Source organism: Bemisia tabaci, chromosome 1 (genome assembly GCF_918797505.1).
Source record: "Bemisia tabaci chromosome 1, PGI_BMITA_v3".
Taxonomy (NCBI): domain Eukaryota; kingdom Metazoa; phylum Arthropoda; class Insecta; order Hemiptera; family Aleyrodidae; genus Bemisia; species Bemisia tabaci.
In genome coordinates, this window is record NC_092793.1 from 88,718,387 (window position 1) to 88,737,147 (window position 18,761).

At 37.9% G+C, this 18,761-nt stretch overlaps 1 protein-coding gene across 1 annotated transcript in view; it reads left to right on the forward strand.

The window, feature by feature from the left end:
* The window catches only part of Dhc36C (Dynein heavy chain at 36C), a 542,513-nt gene that overhangs the window by 504,759 nt on the left and 18,993 nt on the right, over positions 1-18,761 (forward strand). Inside the window, exons 58-62 of the mRNA XM_072306421.1 lie at positions 6,329-6,480; positions 10,093-10,312; positions 10,908-11,064; positions 14,427-14,599; positions 18,593-18,622. Coding sequence (XP_072162522.1) covers positions 6,329-6,480; positions 10,093-10,312; positions 10,908-11,064; positions 14,427-14,599; positions 18,593-18,622 — 732 coding nt within the window. The remainder of the gene's footprint in view (positions 1-6,328; positions 6,481-10,092; positions 10,313-10,907; positions 11,065-14,426; positions 14,600-18,592; positions 18,623-18,761) is intronic.

Below are 18,761 nucleotides of genomic sequence, written 5' to 3' on the forward strand. Positions count from 1 at the left end.
TGGTTAGATCAACCCGAGCGCTCGGCCGCAGCGCTCAGCAATTATGTCAAAGTGACCCATTTTGAGGGCTACTATGCCCGCTTAGTTTTGCCAAGATGAACAGCGGTCATTGCTACAATTTTTCGGGGCTTTTAATGGAAAATAGGGGGCCAGGATACCTATAAAATGAATATCTGAGAACGCTAACTTGTAAAAACGAAAAATATGAATTTTGTTATTCTATTCAACTTATTTTTCTACGATAGAATATTTTCAACCTATTACTTGGGATTGAACCTGGACCTACCTAATCCTAACCTAACACCCTAACGATTGAGCTATGACGACCGATGATGAAGGAGCACAAAAAATCTATATTTAACCGTCAACGTCGATCTGCTTGAGTTTGATAACTGGGAATTCGAATCTAGATTTGTATTTGTGATCATTTGTTTCATTCCTTTAAATCGCACAGCCTTTTTTTTCTTTATTATACTGCTTTTTATTTCTACTACACACGCTACGAAAAAAAATATGATCGGATTTACCAGTGTTTGTTTATTTTTAACCATGCTGTCTTCTTTCTTTTTTTCCAATGAAGCTGCAGTTTAGTTAGTTACCAATATACCAGTATTGTAAATTACACGATACGGCTGACACCATGCTAGTGTGGCGTTTCCAACAGTCTAGTATGGAAATTTCAAGCTTTCCAAATTCCAGATGCTCCGACGAACTTTATGGATTCTAACATCCACACAACATATATATTTTTAAATATTAACTCAAATTAGCAGAAACAAATTTGATATGAAAGTAGTAGATATTTTACTTACTTTTTGATTAAAAATTCCAGTAGGTACACATACAATTACTGGCTGTTAAAGCAAATTTGACGAGAAATAGCAGATAATTGCTTCACCGATTTCAAGTAAATGATACCAAAACGAAACTTGTTTTTACCGTCAAAGTATCATTTACAGACTAAATCAGTTTCACAAAAAGTTTAATTTCATAATAAGTAGATAGATAGTTCAAAATATACCTACAAAAATAAACTACACGCAGTACCAATTGCCACAGTTCACGGTGGGACAGAAACTGTCAAATTTTGATTAAAGCTTATACTCAACAAACATCCCAGGAAAATTTTACTCTGCATCAGAGTATTTTGATTCTCTAAAATTTTAACACAAATAGATATACGAACGAAGTATTCAATAATCACTGGTCTATCATTTTCAAGGGACTTCCGTATCTTCCCGCTTTCGCAATGACTTTATACAGAACCGACACTCACTAAATAACAGAACAATTTTGCGAAACGCCCTTCAAGTTTTCAGAATTCACACATTTTGTTAGCCAGATTCATCGCAGCACTCTTATAACCTCCAAAAAGTGGTCGATGCAGGTAACTAGGAAATCTCGGAAAATATACGTGGAAAGTTAAAACAGATAGATTTAAAGACAAGACGGTAGCTGTAGAAACGATTCGAACACTAATTTGGGCAAATTACGCGTAAATTCACATGGATTAATATAGATAAATAAAGCCAAGCGCACAGACTCCGAACAACAACGTGATGAACTTGTAACTGAGTGACAAAGGAAAAATGGCGGACCGCAGCTCAGCCAGGCGGGAACTCTCACCGCGCTGACTTTACCTGATGGTTGGGTCGCCTTTGTGATGGCCAGTTCAGCTTTGTCAAGATGGTTAATCCGTCCATCTCAGCCACAGCGACATCCGCCGTAAGATTCTTGCTGGCTTGGCCTACTTGTGCGGGTATGATAACATACATTGCTGGTTGCACCACTAAAAGATGCAACAGTCGGATTTAATTTAGGCGTATAGGTAAATTGGATTCGTGCTTGGTCACATCGGTCAACGTGGCTGGTGAATCCAACTATTTTTATTGGTTCTCACGGCTTTTTACTTTTCAACCATACCGCATTAGCTGTTAGAGACAATCTATTTTTTTCCGTGTGAAAGATATTCACACATAACTATAACTGTAAAGCAATTCCGTATTCTCTGTTTGTTTCTGACAGAGCGCCTGAGAAACTCCTGAACCTTGTCATGTCATTGCGCTTATTAAGTATGTGCCTTGGTCCTAACGAATATCTAAAATGCCTCTTTGTTAAAAACTTTATGAATGTTGGCACGGCCAGGTTTGTCACCCGCATGTCAAAATGTGGGACGTGCCGGCCGGCCCATTCCGTTTTCTTCTTCGAATTGTTTTCAATTTTATGACGATTTTTTGTATCTTTAAAGAAAAATCATGCATTACAGTTTTCAGAGGGACCTCTTAGATATCTAAAAAAGAGGTATACTAAGGGACAAGTAATGATCCGTGTTTCTTAAGCGATGAGTCGAGAGGTCTCGAGTAAGTAAGCTCCAATGTGGGCATATTTCAGGGAAGCTGGGCTGTTTTGATATCACACCTAAAGAGTGATGGATCAAAAAGTGTTCCAAGCCATCATACCTTATACGTAGGTATAGGTGTTAAATTTATTTTGCGTGAAAAATTTTGGAGTGTGTAGCATGTTGCAGAGGCATCAAGAAGGGAATTGGGCCGATGTGATATCACTTCCTTTTAAATGATGACTCCAAACGGTCCCGCCATCATATGTTTGAGATGTCTCATTTTATTTATTTATTTATTTATTTATTTATTCTTTTAAATGGGTCCCTAGTGATTTTTTTTTGGATTGGGCCGTTTTTTTGTACAAAAATTTAACTTTTGTTTTCTTGGGAAGACAGGTATCACGTATTTTTGGTTAACCGCTCAGTTCACTGAGAAGTATAAAATGCATATTTTGGAAGCCGAAATATTTGGTTTGTTTTAAATGTTTAGTTCTTTTAACGGAGTAACACATACAAGAAGGGTTCCCATTTTAAGTTTAAAAGTTGTCCCTGGGCGGAAGACAGAGAGGTTACGACGCATTGTCCCCCCCCCCCCTCTAAATGAAAATAAAAAGTGGCCCATCGATTTTGGAGGAAGTTTTGTCCAAACCGCATGTCAATAAACTATCATCGTTCTGTTCGTAATGGTAATGTCTCTACTATTGCAAATTCTGGTTTCCGGCCTACCAAACAAACCATAGGTACATGCCTTTGCAAGCTAAAATCACAGTTGCCACAACAAAAATTGTTATAGTTGCAAAGGCATAAATTTTCTGAACTCTAATGAAACAGTTTGATAACATTTCATTTTTATGAGCATGTATCTGCCAATTTTGGTCATGCAGAGTCGGCTGCGATTGAGTTTCAATGCGTTGAGTATCAGGGTAAAACGGAGAATACCGGTTTAATGTCTCGTTTTACTTTCGAGGATGGAAAAAACAGTCGATTTTCTGTCACACCTTCATGCGGGAACTTCTTAGTCAAGGACTCAGATAAACGACAACCTAGGAACAACTCGTCATATATGATTCCTCTGTATTGCTCTGTCCCTTTCGCACGGTAGGTTTCAACTCAGAGTTTAAAATAAAAACATCGCCTATACTCCAGACTGAGTTTTATATCAGCGCTATTTGACCCCTCTTTTATGATTCTATCAAGCTTATGATAGAATGCAAACTAGATTCTGCCAGTAATTATGTGGATTTCCATCATACAGGGTGTCCCAAAAGTCCGTAACCCCCCCCCCCCTCCCTCGTAATTTTTGAACGGTTAGAGATAGAAGAACGAAACTTTGGGAATGTTTCTATCTTAAAGGGAACCATCTTCTAGGGGGGGTCAAAATTTTTGTTCCCCCCTCGGGGGGGCGGGGGGCCCCAACTTTTTTGTTCAAATAGTAACCCCTATATTGTGATACATTATTAGAAAGAGCATAAAAAACTAAGAATTTTGGCGCAAACTGCAGATCAATATCTTAATTTTTGACCGAGTTATGATAGGTCAAAGGTCAAATTTGACATATTTTCAAAAAATCATAACTCCGGTTCAAATTATCGTAAAGGAGAAAATAAAACGGAAAATTTACAAAATTGTAAGCACTATTAAGTAAAAATCACAGAAATTACTTCCAACTAATTTTAAGGGGGGTTTCGGACCCCCAAATACGTCATTTTAAAGGTCATACGATTTTCTCGCGAAATAAGCCAATTTCCTCTTAATTTTCCTCAGCTTTATCTCAGTAAGTTCAAAATTAGTTCAACATTGCGTTTTCAAGTCCCCAAATTTCGGGAAAAGTTCAAAAAAGGTTTAAAGTGATTCAATTCAACCATTTAAATTTCGCTTTTTGAACTTTGCCCGAAATTTGGGGACTTAAAAACGCAATGTTCAACTAATTTTGAACTTGCTAAGATAATGTTGAGGAAAAGTAAGGGAATTGGTTCATTTTGCGAGAATATCGTATGACCTTTAAAATGACGTATTTGGGGGTCCAAAACCCCCCTTAAAATTAGTTTGAAGTAATTTCCGTGATTTTTACTTAAAAGTGCTTACAATTTGGTAAATTTTTCCGTTTTATTTTCTTCTTTACGATAATTTGAACCGAAGTTATGATTTTTTTAAAATATGTCAAATTTGACCTTTGACCTATCATAACTCGGTCAAAAATTAAGATATTGATCTGCAGTTTGCGCCAAAATTCTTAGTTTTTTATGCTCTTTCTAAAAATGTATCACAAGATAGGGGTTACTATTTGAACAAAAAAGTTGGGGGCCCCCGCCCCCCCGAGGGGGGAACACAAATTTTGACCCCCCCTAGAAGATGGTCCCCTTTAAGATAGAAACATTCCCAAAGTTTCGTTTTTCTATCTCTAACCGTTCAAAAATTACGAGGGAGGGGGGGTTACGGACTTTTGAGACACCCTGTATATGCTGGGAATTGCCAGCGAAGTCTTGCAACCATCCAATTGAGGTAACTGTCTCATCAAGACCGCGGCAGGCAAAGTAAGGAGGTATCAATATTTTCTGTTGTATGAGAGACTAGCAGCTCAAACCGTGCTTTGCACGGACAGTATGATCTGGAATTTATTAGGTACCGCTTTTAAATTTTTATCGGTAGCTCAACTGTATTTTTATATTTTGGTTTTGAACTTTTTTCTGGATTGAGAGGAAATTTTTTGTGGATGCGCCCGTCGATCATGGAAGAAATGAAATGCTAAAACCCGTACTTATAGCAGAGAGTATTCTGAGGATGATTTCTGTTTAACTAATTTTCGTGTGAAAGAGCCGAAAAAATTCTGTTCCAGCGCTTGTCCTGTTTAGCGCTTCTCTTGATTGGTAAGTGGTGCGGTTTGGACTCTTAAACGGATGTTGCATCTCCGTGTGAAAGAGCCGATAAATTTTGGACCCTGATCGTCTGGCTTGTCACCAAGACGTGCAAATACCTAACAGTGCTTGACGATTTTCGAAGTGGCACACGCTTATTTTCCCAGAATCGTTGACCACCCATAAAATGAGGTGGTCAAGGCAAAAACCTGGTTTTGGCTCGCACAAAAGTTGATATTTACGCGTATTTTTGGGGGATTTTTTCTTTCTTTTTTAAATCTTAATTTCAAAAGCTAAAAAAGTACCAAACTTAACTTAAAAATGAAGTATTGAGATTATCTCTCCAAAAATCGGCTTACAAATTCCAATTTTAGATCATTGTCAGTGCAAACCGGACACACCTGAACATATTTTTACGCTAAAAAGATATCAGTGCCCCCCCCCCTTCTCATACACAATAAATTAGGAATTTATAAATTCCGGCGAAGAAACGCTTGAGTGTGAGTCATCAATAGACGAAGTTTAGCGAAGGTCTATGGGAGGCGAAAAATCTCATTTTTGGAAGAAGCTCTTGAATCAAGTGATTATTCATTTATTTTGTGCTAAGTATGTTTTTACGTAGTGTCCAAGCCAAATAAGTTTACGCACTTATAGACTACGACAGAAGATCCGCCATCTTGCTCTTGTATTTACTTTACATGTAACAGTGCTGTCAGACGATCTTCTGTCGCAATCGGCATGGTGAAAAGAAGGAGGTTTTTACATATTGAGGATTGTTTACCCCGTGACGTAGGTCGGCACAACAAGGCGTCGATATTCCAGCATGAAAAACGGACCATAACGTCCAATTTTTTTGCTTGAATCAGCTCATGATATAATTTCAAACACTTTATTTAGAATGAATTTTTTCCATTAACTACACCCCCCCCCCCCCCCAAATAAATGATAAAAATCGTCTGTGCCGACGTGTGCCATCAAAAAAATCTAAGATGCCCGAAAAACGAACACCTCCTATTTTTCTCTTTGGCAGACCAGAAGTACATAAGCTTATTATGCGCGGAGACTCTAACATATAATTCTGATTCACGCATTCGTTAATAAAAACTTGCCCTGTGGGTTCTGCTGTCTCCAGATCTGTGAAAGTTTGAATTCAGATAACACACATATTGACTTCAGACTCTGGTTGACAACATCATCTTGCAAAACATTTCCAATAAATATTTTGCAACACTCAGTGAAGTTGGCATTTGGAGGGGAAGCTGATTTCAGAAAGAATATCTCTCGGTCTGTATGATATTAACTCAGTTTATTTTCTCCTTTTTTCAGTCATACCTAATATTATTTTCTTCGCCTCATCCTTCAACTTTTGACTAGAGTCGAGACCCTGTTTGTCTAGCCTCTGAATGAAGAAAATACTGATGATGAAACTTATGGGTCCCCTTTCAAGTAGCACAGTGCAAAGAAAATATTGAAATTAAATTGCAATTTGATTTCAATAAAATTGTAGTTTTTTACCATTAATTTGCAATATTTTTACATCATTTAGTCGATTTATGCCGATTTTAAACAAATCAACAATAGATAGCAAGAAGAAAAGGCAAAAAGAAAAGAAAGATAGGCAATATGCAATGCAATGAAGAATTGCAACTCATATCAATTTTATTGAAATAAGTTTCAATAAATGTGGCCCCTTCAAATAGGAGCTAGGCAACATACACAACGCTCAGTGGAATTTCAATATTTTTACAATGTACCTAATTGAGGAGCTCTCTGGAAAAAGGCTACATAGTGAAAAATCACATTTTAAGAAAAACGCAATCGTAGCTTTCATTATTACTGTTTGCGGCCACTAATGATGACTTACATCGGAGCCTGGACACTTAAACCCTAGGATGACTGACGACCATGGGTAAAACTTACCCTCCTTTTACTGTTGTGGAAGGAATTTTTCAAATTTTCCGTTATGTGCCCTTTTCCCGGAAATGGACCAGTGGTCAAAGGTTTTGGCTTTTTAAACTGGACTTTTAGAACATCAACGAGTTTCTTAGCAAAAATAAAGTTTACCAACCTCTTCTGTACGATGAAAAATATTGAAATTCTTCTTCGTTGTCAAAAGTTTCCCCTGTCCACCCGATAGGACCAAGCGCTATCTCCACAACGTCGAAGCAGCCGTACCCAGGGGTAGATAGATGAGGATCGTCGTGAAGTAGCAATTTACGGTCGACTTTGCTTCCAAAACAGCTGTGCTTACACATAACTACAAAACTAGACATGGAAAATTAGCTTAAAAGCAATGTCCCGCAAAGAAAGGCACTTACGCTGTGTGCCCTTTTTTCGGAAGCCCCACAAGACTTGGTCTTTTGGCACTAAAAGTTGATTAATTAAGTTAAAACTCGGGGCATATTAAGTTACGAAGAATTCATTTATGCAACCTGAGGAAAAAGGGCACATACGCGCACGTACCCTTTCTTCGGAAAGCTCCTTAATTGCTACTTATTGCAATCCGCGCTACTTGGGTCCGGGCATGAAAGACACCTCTTTGCCCATCTCTTAAGTTGTTGTCCGAGTTGCCTCCGGCTATGAGGTCGTCCTACCACACGATGTAAAAATAATGTATTACATTGTAATAGAGATACTTTACTGGAAATCAAATTTCCTAAAGTATGCAGAAAGAACGCAAGGAACGTCCCCCGTTTTGTGATACATGTCCTTCTTTATGCACATGTGTCTTTTTTCAAAACAGTCAAAGAACAAATGCCAGTTTTGCTCAACGGAATTCAACTTCCCTGCCGGTAAATACGGGGCAACGTGATATCACCCTGATGTCATAATGACGTATCAGTAGGGTGAAAATGGCGCCTTTAAGCCAAAAGTTTATAGCCAAACTGTGCAGAAAAATACGAATTAAATTACGAGTTGTATGGTGGGCATTGGGGAATGTGGCAACGTTGTGAAAAGTATTGTTTGTTGTCCCTTCATTTTCCTGGTTATGCAATTCGAATAATACAAGGTATTACATTTAACTCCTTCAACTTGCTGGATATGCAAGCGTATATGTCACCCCTTCAAATTGTAGGTTACGCAACAGTGTTGCAGGACGGTGCACATAAATAAATGATTTAATTATCAGTGAAACTTGGCAACGTCAAATTTTACAGTGTTGCCACATGATGCAAGAAATCAAATGATTTTCCTTACATTGTTATCAGATTGTGCGAAAAATCGTAATTTCGGACTTATAAAATTTCGGCAACACTAGATCATCTCCTCCGGGATGGGTCTGGTATCTAGGAATTTTAATTCTTAGTGGCGGGGCGGCATGTTTAGCACCGTAAATTATTTTTGCTCGACATCTCGAAAACTGTGCGTCCTAGACGATTTTTGATGGAACCAACCGCTACTTTACGATTATGAATGTAGTGAGACTATCCGGCTGTTGTTTATCCAATTAGAAAGCCTAAAATCAAGCAATCATTGGCATATGGTATGCGGTCCTCACTTCGTCCAGAGTTCAAAATTCGCCGTGAAATAGCTGTCTGTTTGTGGATCGCATAATGATGTGATGTCTGGTTTTAGCTTCTAACAATCAAGCAGGGCTATCAGAAAAACGTACCTACACTTTTATTGCGGGTACCCCCTGCTCACGAACGATATTGGTGAAACTACAGCACATTGTACCTACGTACAGAGAAGAAAATCACAGCTGTTCTAAAGAATTGTCGTTAAGTAGTTTTCCGTTTAAAAAATGAAGTATGACAGGAAGTCTGCGACGTCGCAACGAAGATACGTGGTTGCGGACTTACACCGTCGATATATCAAGTACCTACTTATGTGTTTTATAAACCAGTGTGACGTCACTATTATATCCGCTGAACGCTCTTCCATCAGTGACATCATACTGACGTCTGAATATTCAGAGTGAAGTGAGAGTGGTGTCACAGTGACAATATAGGTAATGATTTGTTTTATAAAGTGTCGTGATGTCACAGTGACGAAGTCATTATGCTTCACTTTTACCAAGGATTAATCCCTGGTAAAAATTGGCAGTAGGATCTGTGTTCCAAAACACTGCAGACTTACTGCTCTTAAAGCCGGCTATACAATTTCTTATATCCTTTTTAAGCCGATGGCGATAAAAGCTACAGTTACTTAGGCAAATAACTGTATAGCCCGCCTGTATATAATTTTTTATCACTTCGTATAGCCCTGCTGTATGATTTTTTTCGTTTTCTACATTCAGCTATAAGATTTTCTATCGCTTTTTATAGCCGGCTATTAGAATTCTTATGGTATTTTGAAACGCAGCTCCTATTGCCAATTTTTGCCAGGGATGTTAGCGTGTACGTTTAAACGCACCGAGTCTTATCCTTCTATTGCCTCCTGACTGGTCGCCCATCAGTCTCATTGATGGATGTCTAATTGGGTAGATAGGTACCGTTAGTTGGGAGTGATGAGAGGACGTTGGTGTGGAGTGAGGTCAGTAGGTAGTCGTAATTTTATGTAAGAGAGATCAGAATTATTTTTCACGTATCATCATGTAAGCACCCTTACAGGGGGTACCTAACCCTTCGGGGATGGTTGTGCGTTTTTTTTCATCATGATTTGGAGTACATTTTGCAATTCGGGTCTAACATTTCTGGCTCAATTTGGAAACAACGTATGAACCATTAGTTTCCGTTTGTACATAAACGTTTTTGCGGATGAGCCAGAAATTGTAGTTCCTAACTGCGAAATGAAGTTCATTTACCGTGCAGTTTGGGTTGACTAGTTTGAATTTTTTTTATTACTCTCGTTTCTTGCCTTTCCCTCGTGATACTCGGTCACACACGCTACAACTTGATGCGATCATTGTTGGGAATTGATCACACCTAAAACTCAGATTTCATTCCATTTCAGTTGCCTAACAAATTCTTTAGTTGGAGATGTTGAATTATTTGATAATTCAAAACTAGCGGAAAAATTCAAGAAGATTGTGTTTGGTCTGTGTTTCTACCACTCTGTGATTTTAGAGCGTAAACAGTTTGGTTCAATCTGTTGGAACTACAATTATAACTTTGATGACCTAGACTTACGCTGCAGTGTGGCACACGTGCAGGAATTGCTCAAACACAGTGATGTGAGTATGCTCAATTCAAAATCTGTCTCTAAAGCTTCGAGCGTTCACCGCACGCTAGTGCTGCTGTGAACCACATTTTACAATTGAAACGAGTTCTATCTCCCATTGCAAACGAAATATGTACCTACCTCACTTCCCTATCTGCATAAAATTTCTTCAGAAGAAGAAGAAATAACAATTCCAAATGCAAGAAATTGTACAATTGTGAATTTCTATAGGATTACATACGTCGCTCAAAGTGTAATGACAGCTACGTGCGAAGCACGTACGAGTTGCTAGTTCATAATAAAAATATTTGCGTAAACGGTATGAATGTCAATGTAAGAAAAACCATCGTACAGCATGAAGATTCAAGCAGATAGAAATAGCATACTTAGGTTCATATTTAAAAAGTTAAACTCACTAATTAACTCACTAATTGGCAGGCATAAGCCGTAAACGATGTGGCAAAAATGACTGTTGTGATAGCGCGCGCCACACAGCAATGGTCGCTACACTGGGCAGAATAACTGTGCCAGTGGGCTGACCCAACTGCCATTCCCTCCCTCTACACTCCTCCTTTTTCTTATTCCTTAAAATTTGTTTTCTGTTCCAGAATTTTCATTTCGGACTTCTTCAATATTTAATCCCAGAATGTAATTATGGTGGTAAAATAATGGATGAATGGGATCGGCGAAGTTTGAAAGTTCTATTTGATACTTGCATGTCACCGCAGAATTTTGATGTTGAGCATTTTACTTATGACAGAAAAGGTACATACTTTTTTCAAGTTCTAAATCGAATACCTATTCTCTAGGGATAATTAGAGAAAACTAAAGAAACACAAGGTATCAGCGTCTCTCCACGAGATTAGAAATGAAGGAAGAGAATGAAATAGAATACCTCATAGCTAACGTTGAACTTGTCAGTAGGCAAACAATGGTGCCCTTGTTTGTGACGATAAGAAACTTTCCTCCATGTAAGTGTAGATGGATGTATAAGACCACTTGGGTTAGTAAAAAACTGCACCAACTTATTTTCGTCAGAAAACACCTTTATACGTCTCTTGTGATAGGAATAATGCTAAAATTTATGAGTAGCATTGTCATCTACTTTCTAGGTGGCGCTCATCAAGAAAATGTGTACTTTCTAGATGGAACAATTTTCTTGAAAGAAAACAGGTATAAAGTAGATCTAGAAAATAGACACGAGAAAATAGAAAGAAAATACATTTTTTCCTTGCATTTTCTCAAAAGAAAACATTAAGAAATTGGCTAGAAAATAATTCTACTTTCAATAAATTTTCTATTTTTTCTCCAAATGGTAAGTTGACAGAAAGTAAACCTATGAAATAGATCTAAGTATTTTCTTTGGTCAGACTTTTGACTCGCAATGTTTTTTCTTTCTATTTTCTAGATAACTCTCATTTTCTTGGTATTTTCTAGAAGTTTTCTTAATATTTTTTTCCTAGGAAAAAATTCTATTTTGCTACTTAGGATGGCGAAATATTCAAAAACATCGACGCGGTAAAACACTCTAAATGCCGTAGCAATTTCTATTTTTGACAGAAGGGGCGACATTTTGGGGAAAAAGAATAACAACTGAAAATCTGTGTCTTTCTTAGCCTTGTAGACCTATGTACTTTGAAATGTGATGAAAATTGGACTGTAGACAGGGATATTTTGCCAAACTGTGCACAAATAAATGAATTGAAGGGGCAACATGCAGTACTCCAACTTTCTTTGCACCGTTCGCTGTCCCAGTTTTAAGCGTGCCAGTAGGGCTCACTTTTTGTAATCACTCGGATTTAGCATAGTACAGCACACCGATCAACCAATGCTCTTCAACGGGCGGTCCAAATATTCTTTTCCTCGGACCCAGTCTCTTGTCCTTGAACCGTCATACTGTCCAGCCCTAATGGTCATTCATCAAAAAACCGAATGAACTTGCCAGTGGAAACCCTTGAGAACATTATCCCGTCAAAACCGTATTTTTTGATTTGATAGAAACTTCAAAAAACGTTTTTTACGATCATTCCCCCCACAACGGGGGGGGGGGGGGATACTGGGTCCCTAGCACCGGGGCCCATGCCACCCGTGACACACTACTTCGAATTCACATGGGGCCTTTAATGGGGCTTAGACCTTAAAACTGGTACCAGAGCCCGAGATGGGATATGACAGGCCTGTTTACGCTAGAACGATTTGAATCTAGAATACTTTTTCCCGCCGCAACTTTTTAGCCCATGAGCGTACTGCGCTGCAGCTGTCGAGTCTACTATAGTCCATTCCGCGAAACCTAGGACTTTGTAGTTGGTATTAAAATCCGTAAATGGCAGCATCAGTTTCTCGCACGATGACCCGACCTCTCACCCGGCACGCTCTTTTGTTCAGTGACGAGAGGCCCGTAGCCGGTCCATTGCGAGGGTAGAAACATTAGGCACTGTTTATCCCTCCTTAATGACACCTAGTACGCGAACCAAAATGTCTTTGCTGTTGAAAAATTCATCTTCTAGCGTAAAAATTTAGATCCGGCACGAAATTATGATAATATCGCACTAAGATTCCGTTCAATTATCTTGATTTTAAGCTTATGCACGGCAGTTCACCGCAAATGCCGCATATCAGCTTAAAATCAAAATTGAACAGAATCTTTAAAATTAATTTATATTCAACATTCACGATTCAATATTTTCTCCCAAATTTAGCAAAAATTTCAAATTGAAACAAATAGAAGTGACATGAAAATAGCACGTGTCCAACATTATAGTTATTCGGCACGCTTTTCCAACAAATTCATGTGGGATTTGTCTTCTTGTTTTTCCATTCTTCGTTGGCTTTCTGTGGTGTAGTGATTATGCAGCGCTTGCTGTATGATCGGGAGGTCCTGCAGGTTCGATTCCCGGGCAGATGACCCGAGTTTCATGGCCTCAAATAACGGTTATCTGGGTCAACCTTCATTAGGGACTGAGAGGGGATGGGAATTTGGTGACTGTAAGCGTGATCCACTCAGAGATATTTGAAGTGGAAAAAAAATTACGACACCGCCTCTCCCTTTTTTCATACAATTCATATTTTAAGGTACAATTTTACAACGATGCTTAGCCCACCTATCACAATTTTTATTTTATATTTTTGTGCACAGTTTGGTAGAATAGCTGTTCTTTAATTTCCGTTTCCATACTACTCACAAATACAAAACCTCTTGATGGCGATGAAGTGTGATGTATTCCACTGTAGTCTCAAAGCCATCACTATATACAGGTATACAATATGTCAGGGTTATTTCCACAAAATGATGACTGAGTGGGGAAACATTTGCTGTCTAAGAAATGTGTTTTGCATTCCAGTTATGTGATCGGAAATACACGGTCTGGTTGAGGTCCAAAGCGCAAGTCGCTTGGACAGGTGTTATGATTTTGGGATCGTGCATCAAATTCCAGTAAAAATTGATATTGGCTCTCCTAATAAAGAAATAAATACTCTTCAAAGCACAAAATTTCTCGTAAAAGAGGTATGCTGTTCTGTGCAACAGTAATTACAACTGTGGCCAGACTTCAGAGAAAATGTTTGTTCTGATGAGCTTTTTCTCTCGATGGTAGGAAAATCTGTTCTGTTCTGAAATAAACGCATGTTGGCCGAGTCACCAACACTTTGACCGAAAAAGGTTTTTTGCATGTTTGAAAGAGGATTTAGTCTCTCAATAATTTCCCCATCAATACCTACCTAAGTACATCGACTCGAGCACATTGAATCAGGAACAATTTATGGGCTTGGAGGACAAGGCGCATAAGTGCAGTCTTTGACAAAATTGAGTTATTAATGATTTCAAGTGAAACTAGTGCATATACTATAAAAAAATCGCTCCCAAATTCCAATTTTTAAGCATCAAAAAGTCAGTTTGAACTTTCTTTCCGCCATGAGGATCTATGCCATTTTTATACTTTAAACACGTATTTCTTGAAATGACAAAAATTGCACTTATGCGTCTTGTCCTCCAAGCCCCTCAATTTAGTCAGTACCTACATTAACCACTCGATCATTTATTTTCCTCACTTTTTTCAACCCATGCCCTCATTCCTATCTTCATAAGTTTCCGAAAGTTCCATTTTATTTCTTTGCTCCTTATGTTTTAGGGCAGTTTTACATTCCGAATGAAAGAGATATTGACATGATCCTTTCTCGTGTCAACAAATTTCCGCACACACCAAGCTCAGATGTTGTACAAGTAAATGACAATGCTATTGTTGAATTAAATTCAGCACTCGCCGACGGATTCCTGTCGAGAGTGGTTCTTTGTCATTGTCAGGTTGGTTTATTGATTTTGTTCTTATCCTGGTGGCAGTGCCTATGATGGTTCTCTGTAGGTAATTTTTATTTCTTTGAGTTCGCTATTGGTTTTTACTTTTTGCTGGAAGTTTACGTAAAATAGCAGTTGATCCGCATTTAAATAATTTCTCCTTGACCTCTTTTTTTCAATTTAACTTATGTATTTCACTATCTTACAATTCTTACATCCAAGCGAGGTCTTTAATAATAATAATAATAATAATAATAATCATAATAATTTATTGTTTCTTTTGATTTAAAACAAAAGTAAACTTTAGTGAGTAACTAAAATTTTAACAGGTTAACACTTCATCTGTTGTATAACTTATGTACATGGAACTTCCAAATATCGGCGGTTAAAGCGCGAAGCCACGTAGCTCCGTTTCTGACATTGCCTGTCACACTTCATTGCTTCTTTGGAAAAATATTTTACATATTTTCTCGAGAACTTACATTTTTTTTCCTGCCTAGCTGCCTGTAGGATATTCTTTTTAAAATATTAGGCTATAAAGTTAGCGTCTAATCGATTCTTGTTTACAGTCTCTCCTCGGAAAAATAAAGTAAGCTGGCAGGAAACAGTTCTTTCAAGATTGGAATAGTTGGTCTACATATATACTAGTGTGAAAAAACATAATTTTTCTATTTCGGCAGAGGAAGTAGGTATAGGTAATCGACACGGAGCTTATGTGTAACGGTGTAACGTTTGAAGCATATCTATGATGTTGAAGGCACTCGTGTCGCCACTTAGTGGCGTGCTATTTGTTATCTTAAATTTTGAAGAAATTTTGACGGGGAAACTCGAAGTTTTACTCAATTGTCTAAAATACGAAAATCCAGCTCAGGAGTCGTTACCTAAAATTCCATTCCTGTTCCGCTCGTGTTCCATACCTATTCGATCAATTTGTGTGGAAACAGTACTTACCGCCGGCATTTTTATTTCATTAGAAACTTTAGATTTTAGTCCAGTTGTATAATCTTATATGTCTTTCGGCTCTGTTCGATTAATTTTCGTAAGTTTTCGGGACCAGAAAATAATTTATGACGGAATTTCAAAATTTCAAAATTCCAAAATCCAGAATGGTGTACGTGGCCCAAAATGCCATTTTGGCTACTGTTTGATCAAGTTTTTTGAAACTCATTGTCAGTGTCAAATGGTATCATTTTGACAGGAGACTTCAATTTTTAGACTCATTATCAAAATTGCAAAATCAAAGATAGTTGACGTGGCCTGAAATAATGTCTCGGTGCCTGTTCAATTATCTGTGTGAATTTTGGCACCAGGCCATGATCCAACACGGCGGATCCCGCCTACTTCATCTAACTTCTTACCAAATTGCGGTAAAGATTTGAAACTTGGCTGGTGTTCCAGGTTCCTAGGTCAAATTGAATTACTTTTTGGCCCCCAAATTACATTTTAAGGGAGCTCCCTTGTGGGACAACCCAACTTTTTTTTTAAAAAAAAGGAAGACCCCCCTCCCCCTTGTGATACCTCACTCGAAGTGCATAAAAAAAAGAAAATGTTTTGCGCAAAGGTAAAGTCAATAACTCAACTCATTTCAAAATGGCGGCCGATTAAACATCTGAAAATTGGCACGTCGGTTTTTCGTCGAACATTTTGCCTGAAACGCATTATCATGCATGTACTCAGAATGAATATTTTCGTTGTTTGCCAGTGAATTCCAATAGAACTTACTTTACCGGATTTCATGGCACGAGGAAACCGAATTTGGCATTAGTTATTTTCAAAAAGGAATCTTTTTTCCAAACGGCGACCGTAAAAATGACGGGTAAAGAGAAAACTACGAGTATCTCAGCTGTTTACCCGTGGATTTGCTTTAAAGTTGGTGCCCGGGACTTTACAGGCACGAGAAAATCGAAACCGACATTGGTTCGGAAAGACCCAACCAATTTCAACTTTAATGAAAATTCAAGGGTGAACAGCTGAGGTACCTACTTGTATTTTTCTCTATAACCATAATTTTTACGGTCGCCTTTTAGAAATTGTTTTTTGGTTAAAAAATCGAATACCAAATTCCAATTCCTCTTGCCAAAAACCCCTCTATATCAAGTTTCATGCGAATTCACCGATAAATATCAATAATATTCATTTTTGCACTATGCTAAACTTTAACCAGCCGCCATTTTGTCAAAAGTCAAGATTTTGACTTACAGTTTGCTCCAAAACTTTTTTTTGATCTTCTTTCGAATGGTGTCACAAGGGGGGGGGGGGCATTTGAAAAAGAGTTAGGGTCCGTAGTCCTTCCCCTGGGGGGGGGGGGGGGGGGGCCGAAGTTTCATTTTAAAATATTAAGAAAGTAAAATTCAATTACTTTTTCAACGCAATTAATTTTTAAACGTAAAATTTAATAAGTAGTTAATTTTGGAATGTCAACTGGTGCCACAAATTGACGATACTTCATGTTAAAGTTAGCAACAGCACCTCATTCGCCGTTGTGTTCAACAATCCCTGGTAAAAATGGCAAGTGCTCAGATCAGTAGCACTTGCCTTTGGAACAGACCTAAACACTGATGTCAGTGCTGCCGGGCGCTGATCTGCTACGTCATTGTTAGGTCTGTTCCAAAGGCAAGTGCCTCTGATGTAAGTGGCACTGACCTAAAAGTCTCCGAAGTAAGCGGAGTGGAAACTCCCAGAAATACTGCAGAGGCAAAAAAGTTAATTACCGATCCTCGCCAGGTACGTGAATTCACTGTTTGACGACCAGGGAGTTGAGGTGAGTTTTCAACCACAAGTAATTATCACAATCTTCAGTGGACAACGCTCGTTCCCATGCGGTCTCCAATCTAAGTACCAACTACGCCCGACGTAGTTGAACGTCGGTGATCAATCTAGCGACTGAACCACTACACTGCCCGCGCGTATAAGAGTTAGGGGCGTAATTATGCCATTTCAGGGCCCCATTGGAGTAATCTTGCCAGCAAATGATGATTTTGTCTTTGAATTTGAATCCGATTCTTAATTTTTTTATTATTCTGTTTTAATCAATCAGCATTTAAATGAAGTTTTATAAGTTATGTTTCTTTGAAAAAAAATGGAACGCATTAAAATGCAAAATTTTAGGTAAGGATGTAAAAAAAATAATTAAAGTTAAAATGATACAAAAAATATAAATTTGCAGCTACAAAAATTGAAAGTAATGGAGTAAAAAAGTTGGAAAAGAATTAAAAATAAATTAGAAAAATTTTAAAAAAAATAAGACTGAAACATTTTAAAAAGAATTAAAACTGAAAAAAATTAAAACCAAATTTAAAACAATTTTTTTTAAAAAAAACTCTCAAGTTAAAAAAATAATAATGCTTAAATAAATACTTCTAAATACATATTATAGCGATGATAATATTTTTACCGATCTCATTTTTTGGTGTTTTAATTATTTAAGTGCCATCATAAACGAAAAAGATAAAAAACAAATTATTCAAGAGTGTGGCTACCTAAAAGTTTTCCTTCCCTCTTAGAAAATCCCCCTTTCTAAAATAAATGCCTCTCGGTAAGATAAAGTTTGTGGTCCCCGTATCCCGAGGAAATATTCCCCCATGAAAATGAAATAGGGTGGGGGAAGGGGGAGCCATCTCTACTTTTTGGGAGTGAGTGCGGTTCGATTAAGACTGATGTCAGAGACTTACCCTCTGAACCAAGTCCTGACCTCAGTCCCACTTACCTCAGAGATATCTCTGCACTTAGGTAAGTCTTTCTCCCGACGTCAGTGCCTCTTACCTCAGTGCTGACTTCTTGGGTAAGTGCTTTAACACTTACGTCAGAGAAAACTGAACTGACCTCAGAGCAAATTTCAATGACCTCAGTGGAAAATTCACTGACCTAACACTTGCCATTTTTACCAGGGAAGGTTACTCAAGTGAAGTACTTGGGTCATGGGTCATATTTATCGTAATCTTTGCTTTTTGCCTTGATCTCTCACACGTTTGTCTTGTTCATATTGACATGCTTCACATGAAGGATATTATCATCAAACCTGTCCTCACCAATGTAAGCATAACTGAAATCTATTTTGCTTCGAATTAGAAATTCATTCCAGCTTAATTTGCATAGTTTTTATTTGTCATATCCATTGTGCATGCAGACATTCTTAAATTTAATTTAAGTACATTTTTCAGCATAAAAGCAA